This window comes from Phoca vitulina, unplaced genomic scaffold (assembly GCF_004348235.1).
Source record: "Phoca vitulina isolate PV1807 unplaced genomic scaffold, GSC_HSeal_1.0 scaffold4, whole genome shotgun sequence".
Classification (NCBI taxonomy): domain Eukaryota; kingdom Metazoa; phylum Chordata; class Mammalia; order Carnivora; family Phocidae; genus Phoca; species Phoca vitulina.
Window position 1 is genome coordinate 67,774,528 of NW_022589707.1, and position 7,532 is coordinate 67,782,059.

The 7,532-nt window shown below is 37.8% G+C and overlaps 1 protein-coding gene across 2 annotated transcripts in view; it reads left to right on the top strand.

The window, feature by feature from the left end:
* SLC25A40 (solute carrier family 25 member 40) overlaps positions 1–7,532 on the top strand; it is a 60,997-nt gene that overhangs the window by 40,476 nt on the left and 12,989 nt on the right. For both annotated transcript variants that reach the window (XM_032402252.1, XM_032402253.1), the window contains exon 8: positions 472–645. In XM_032402252.1, coding sequence (XP_032258143.1) covers positions 472–645 — 174 coding nt within the window. The remainder of the gene's footprint in view (positions 1–471; positions 646–7,532) is intronic.

The following is a 7,532-nucleotide window of genomic DNA, read 5'->3' on the forward strand; positions in this document are numbered from 1 at the left end:
ATGAGAAGGAAATTTGCATCTGTGCAGAAAGATATTTTTCTCTGTGCTGTGGGAGTGAGGTTTTATAGTAGTTTAATTGATGTGTAATATTTCTGGAACTGCTCGTGAAAGAGTTGAAACCAGGGGTGCCTGGCTGGCTCAGTTGGTGGAGCACGCGACTCTTGACCTTGGGGTTGTGAGTTCGAGCCCCATGCTGGGTGTAGAGATTACTTAAAAAAAAATAAAATCTTAAAAACAAAGAGTTGAAACCAGAAAGAATAAGTTATATGAAAGCAGGCTTTTAAGAAATACCTTTATCAAGGAAAAAAAATGTGCACCAATATGTTGGCATCATTAGATATTTGATTTTAAGGTTTGCAGACATTTCAGAATGAAAGATATATATATAAAATGCATGAAATATTTTTGCATGTGTGTTTGCATAGTACATGGCTTTGTTTTTGTTTTCTTCTATTTGCTTGTTTATATTAGTTGGTGCAGTAACTGTGATAAGTCCATTAGAATTGATTAGAACCAAGATGCAATCTAAGAAGTTTTCTTACAAAGAATTGCATCGATTTGTCAGCAAGAAAGTATCTGAAGATGGTTGGATTTCCCTGTGGAGGGGCTGGATTCCTACTGTTCTTAGAGATGTACCATTCTCAGGTAGGATTTATCTTAGTATCTGCTAAATTTTAGGTAGCGTTGTCTTATGTATATATCACTTTTTTTTTTTTTTTTTTAATTCAATTAGCCAACATATAGTACATCATTAGTTTTTGATGTAGTGTTCAATGATTCATTATATATATCACTTTTAAATTAAGTAAATTTGAAGCCCTTTAAGGCTAAAGGTAAGTTATCTTCTTTGGTGACCATAAATTCCTAGTTCAGTGTTGGGCCCTCATGTCTTTAGGAGTCTTTATTGGATGAGTAGTTTCTAATTCAAGCCTGACTTTCTGTTTTCCTTCTGTTTCATTTTTTTAAAGCTATTAATCGGTATATATTCACATTTAGATAAAACAGACTACCTTTAACATTACCCTAAATGCGATAATTACTAAGGTAAGTGAACTACTACAAATCAAAATATAAAATGTTTAAGAGCTCCTGTGAATTATATTGATTTCTACTTTTTCAGTTATTAGAGATAAAAATCTTCCCCTTTAAATGAGTATCCTGTAAAATACTATTATAAATCAGAGAGGAGATTGTGCTAATTATTGAATTGTGAAGGAGGGAGAAAATCATGAAAAAGTGCAAAACTAACAAATAACTTATAAAATGTGCATGCTTCAAAATTCCTTTTTTTTCCCCTTCGAATTAATCCTTTTCTTGTGCTCTCTTCACATCTCTATGCATCTTGCCCTTTCCATTAGTATTCCTCTTCAGCCTTTTGTGTTTAGTTATGTGATTTAAAAATACAGATTCCTAGGCCAGTTATTTTTTCTTCATTTTTTTATTATATGATATTTGACACATAAGAAGTAACGTAGTATAAATTATGAAGTATATTAATAAAACGAACACTTGTGAGGTCACCATTCAATCTCTGAACGAGAACACTGCAATTTTTTAAATCATGAAACCACATATATTCATTCAGCTCCGCTGTCAACATCTCCAGTGGTAACCACTGTACTGAACTTCATCTTCATTTGATTTTTAAAGAATAGTTTTACACGTGTATTATTGCCAAACAGTATGTTACTTAGTTTTGCCTATTTCTGAGCTTTATTTTTTTTTTTAAGATTTTATTTATTTGACACAGAGCAAGAGAGAAAGAGCACAGGCAGGGGGAGGAGCAGAGGGAGAGGGAGAAGCACGCTCCCCACTGAGCAGGGAGCACGATGCAGGGCTAATCCCAGGATCTGGAGATCATGACCTGAGCCAAAGGCAGACGCCCAACCCACTGAGCCACCCAGGCGCCCCTATTTTTGAGCTTTAAAAAATGCTTATTTTACTCAAAAATCTTAAGTTTCATTTTTGTTTTTATGTGAAACTTTTTTTTCATTTTTACTCATTTATGAGTAAACAAAGTGCTATTGTGAATATTTTTAATAGACTCTTCGTGTACACATACAAGGATTTCTCCAGTATTCAATTTGCTAGTTCACATAAATATATACATTTTAATTATTACATAATGTCAGATTCTTTTCTAAAGTGACTATATAGATCAGTACACCTACCAGCTTCCTGTTCCTTCATTTCATACCCTCACTAGTACTTTTACTGTCAAAGCTCTTAAGTTTTGTTTCTCTAGTAATTTATTTTTTTTTATTTTTTTATTTAAATTTTTTATTGTTATGTTAATCCCCATACATTACATCATTAGTTTTAGATATAGTGTTCCATGATTCATTGTTTGTGCATAACACCCAGTGCTCCATGCAGAACGTGCCCTCCTCAATACCCATCACCAGGCTAACCCATCCTCCCAACCCCCTCCCCTCTAGAACCCTCAGTTTGTTTTTCAGAGTCCATTGTCTCTCATGGTTCTTCTCCCCCTCCGATTTCCCCCCATTCATTCTTCCCCTCCTGCTACATTCTTCTTCTTCTTCTTTTCTTTCTTAACATATATTGCATTATTTGTTTCAGAGGTACAGATCTGAGATTCAACAGTCTTGCACAATTCACAGCGTTTACCAGAACACATACCCTCCCCAGTGACCATCACCCAGTCACCCCATCCCTCCCACCCCACCCCCCACTCCAGCAACCCTCAGTTTGTTTCCTGAGATTAAGAATTCCTCATATCAGTGAGGTCATATGATACATGTCTTTCTCTGTTTGACTTATTTCGCTCAGCATAATACCCTCCAGTTCCATCCACGTCGTTGCAAATGGCAAGATCTCATTCCTTTTGATGGCTGCATAATATTCCATTGTATATATATACCACATCTTCTTTATCCATTCATCTGTGGATGGACATCTTGGCTCTTTCCACAGTTTGGCTATTGTGGACATTGCTGCTATAAACATCGGGGTGCACGTAGCCTTTCGGGTCCCTACTTTTGTATCTTTGGGGTAAATACCCAGTAGTGCAATTGCTGGATCGTATAGTAGCTCTATTTTCAACTTTTTGAGGAACCTCCATACTGTTTTCCAGAGTGGCTGCACCAGCTTGCATTCCCACCAACAGTGTAGGAGGGTTCCCCTTTCTCCGCATCCCCGCCAACATCTGTCATTTCCTGACTTGTTAATTTTAGCCATTCTGACTGGTGTGAGGTGGTATCTCATTGAGGTTTTGATTTGGATTTCCCTGATGCCGAGCGATATTGAACACTTTTTCATGTGTCTGTTGGCCATTTGGATGTCTTCTTTGGAAAAATGTCTGTTCATGTCTTCTGCCCATTTCTTGATTGGATTCTTTGTTCTTTGGGTGTTGAGTTTGATAAGTTCTTTATAGATTTTGGATACTAGCCCTTTATCTGATATGTCATTTGCAAATATCTTCTCCCATTCTGTCAGTTGTCTTTTGGTTTTGTTGACTGTTTCCTTTGCTTTGCAAAAGCTTTTTATCTTGATGAAGTCCCAATAGTTCATTTTTGCCCTTGCTTCCCTTGCCTTTGGTGATGTTTCTAGGAAGAAGTTGCTGCGGCTGAGGTCGAAGAGGTTGCTGCCTGTGTTCTCCTTTAGGATTTTGATGGACTCCTGTCTCACATTGAGGTCTTTCAACCATTTGGAGTCTATTTTTGTGTGTGGTGTAAGGAAATGGTCCAGTTTCATTCTTCTGCATGTGGCTGTCCAATTTTCCCAACACCATTTGTTGAAGAGACTGTCTTTTTTCCATTGGACATTCTTTCCTGCTTTGTCAAAGATTAGTTGACCATAGAGTTGAGGGTCCATTTCTGGGCTCTCTATTCTGTTCCATTGATCTATGTGTCTGTTTTTGTGCCAGTACCATACTGTCTTGATGATGACAGCTTTGTAGTAGAGCTGGAAGTCCGGGATTGTGATGCCTCCAGCTTTGCTTTTCTCTTTCAACATTCCTCTGGCTATGCGGGGTCTTCTCTGGTTCCATACAAATTTGAGGATTATTTGTTCCATTTCTTTGAAGAAAGTGGATGGTATTTTGATGGGGATTGCATTGAATGTGTAGATTGCTCTAGGTAGGATTGACATCTTCACAATATTTGTTCTTCCAATCCATGAGCATGGAACGTTTTTCCATTTCTTTGTGTCTTCCTCCATTTCTTTCATGAGTATTTTATAGTTTTCTGAGTACAGATCCTTTGCCTCTTTGGTTAGATTTATTCCTAGGTATCTTATGGTTTTGGGTGCAATTGTAAATGGGATCGACTCCTTAATTTCTCTTTCTTCTGACTTGTTGTTGGTGTATAGGAATGCCACTGACTTCTGTGCATTGATTTTATATCCTGCCACTTGACTGAATTCCTGTATGAGTTCTAGCAGTTTTGGGGTGGAGTCTTTGGGATTTTCCACATAAAGTATCATATCATCTGCAAAGAGTGAGAGTTTGACTTCTTCTTTGCCAATTTGGATGCCTTTGATTTCTTTTTGTTGTCTGATTGCTGTGGCTAGGACTTCCAATACTATGTTGAATAGCAGTGGCGATAGTGGACATCCCTGCCGCGTTCCTGACCTTAGGGGGAAAGCTCTCAGTTTTTCCCCATTGAGAATGATATTCGCTGTAGGTTTTTCATAGATGGCTTTTATGATATTGATGTATGTACCCTCTGTGCCTATACTCTGAAGAGTTTTGATCCAGAAAGGATGCTGTACTTTGTCAAATGCTTTTTCTGCATCTATTGAGAGGATCATATGATTCTTGTTCTTTCTTTTGTTAATGTATTGTATCACGTTGATTGATTTGCGGATGTTGAACCAACCTTGCAGCCCAGGGATAAATCCCACTTGGTCGTGGTGAATAATCCTTTTAATGTACTGTTGGATCCTATTGGCTAGTATTTTGGTGAGAATTTTTGCATCCATGTTCATCAGGGATATTGGTCTGTAATTCTCCTTTTTGATGGGGTCTTTGTCTGGTTTTGGGATCAGGGTAATGCTGGCCTCATAAAATGAGTTTGGAAGTTTTCCTTCCATTTCTATTTTTTGGAACAGTTTCAGAAGAATAGGTATTAATTCTTCTTGAAATGTTTGGTAGAATTCCCCTGGGAAGCCATCTGGCCCTGGGCTTTTGTGTTTTGGGAGATTTTTGATGACTGCTTCTATTTCCTTAGTGGTTATAGGTCTGTTCAGGTTTTCTGTTTCTTCCTGGTTCAGTTTTGGTAGTTGATACATCTCTAGGAATGCATCCATTACTTCCAGGTTATCTAATTTGCTGGCATAGAGTTGCTCATAATATGTTCTTATAATTGTTTGTATTTCTTTGGTGTTGGTTGTGATTTCTCCTCTTTCATTCATGATTTTGTTGATTTGGGTCATTTCTCTTTTCTTTTTGATAAGTCTGGCCAGGGGCTTATCAATCTTGTTAATTCTTTCAAAGAACCAGCTCCTAGTTTCGTTGATCTGTTCTACTGTTCTTTTCGTTTCTATTTCATTGATTTCTGCTCTGATCTTTATTATTTCTCTTCTCCTGCTGGGTTTAGGCTTTATTTGCTGTTCTTTCTCCAGCTCCTTTAGGTGTAGGGTTAGGTTGTGTACTTGAGACCTTTCTTGTTTCTTGAGAAAGGCTTGTATTGCTATATACTTTCCTCTTAGGACTGCCTTTGCTGTATCCCAAAGATTTTGAATAGTTGTGTTTTCATTTTCATTGGTTTCCATGAATTTTTTTAATTCTTCTTTAATTTCCTGGTTGACCCATTCATTCTTCAGTAGGATGCTCTTTAGCCTCCATGTATTTGAGTTCTTTCCGACTTTCCTCTTGTGATTGAGTTCTAGTTTCAAAGCATTGTGGTCTGAAAATATGCAGGGGATGATCCCAATCTTCTGGTACTGGTTGAGACCTGATTTATGACCTAGGATGTGATCTATTCTGGAGAATGTTCCATGGGCATTAGAGAAGAATGTGTATTCCGTTGCTTTGGGATGGAATGTTCTGAATATGTCTGTGAAGTCCATTTGGTCCAGTGTGTCATTTAAAGTCTTTATTTCCTTGTTGATCTTTTGCTTAGACGATCTGTCCATTTCAGTGAGGGGCGTGTTAAAGTCCCCCACTATTATTGTATTGTTGTCGATGTGTTTCTTTGCTTTTGTTATTAATTGCCTTATATAATTGGCTGCTCCCATGTTAGGGGCATAGATACTTACAATTGTTAGATCTTCTTGTTGGATAGACCCTTTAAGTAGGATATAGTGTCCTTCCTCATCTCTTATTACAGTCTTTGGTTTAAAATCTAATTTGTCTGATATAAGGATTGCCACCCCAGCTTTCTTTTGGTGTCCATTAGCATGGTAAATGGTTTTCCACCCCCTCACTTTCAACCTGGGGGTGTGTTTGGGTCTAAAATGAGTCTCTTGCAGACAGCATATCGATGGGTCTTGTTTTTTAATCCAATCTGATAGCCTGTGTCTTTTGATTGGGGCATTTAGCCCATTTACATTCAGGGTAACTATTGAAAGATAGGAATTCAGTGCCATTGTATTGCCTGTAAAGTGACTGTTACTGTATATTGTTTGTGTTCCTTTCTGGTCTATGTTGCTTTTAGGCTCTCTCTTTGCTTAGAGGACCCCTTTCAATATTTGTTGTAGGGCTGGTTTCGTGTTTGCAAATTCCTTTAGTTTTTGTTTGTCCTGGAAGCTTTTTATCTCTCCTTCAATTTTCAATGACAGCCTAGCTGGATATAGTATTCTTGGCTGCATATTTTTCTCATTTAGTGCTCTGAATATGTCCTGCCAGTCCTTTCTGGCCTGCCAGGTCTCTGTGGATAAGTCTGTTGCCAATCTAATGTTTCTACCATTGTAGGTTATATATCTCTTCTCCCGAGCTGCTTTCAGGATTTTCTCTTTGTCTCTGAGACTCGTAAGTTTTACTATTAGATGTCGGGGTGTTGACCTATTTTTATTGATTTTGAGAGGGGTTCTCTGGGCTTCCTGGATTTTGATGCCTGTTTCCTTCCCCAAATTAGGGAAGTTCTCTGCTATAATTTGCTCCATTATACCTTCTGCCCCTCTCTCTCTTTCTTCTTCTTCTGGGATCCCAATTATTCTAATGTTGTTTCGTCTTATGGTATCGTTTATCTCTCGAATTCTGCCCTCGTGATCCAGTAGTTGTTTATCTCTCTTTTTCTCAGCTTCTTTATTTTCCATCATTTGGTCTTCTATCTCACTGATTCTTTCTTCTGCCTCATTTATCCTAGCAGTTAGCGCCCCCATATTTGATTGCACCTCATTGATAGCCTTTTTGATTTCTACTTGGTTCGATTTTAGTTCTTTTACTTCTCCAGAAAGGGTTTCTGTAATAACTTCCATGTTTTTTTCAAGCCCAGCTAGTATCTTTAAAGTGATGATTCTGAACTCTAGATCTGACATCGTACTAATGTCCGTATTGAGTAGGTCCCTGGCAGTCGGTACTACCTCTTGTTCTTTTTGTTGAGGTGATTTTTTCCGTCTTGTCATTTTGT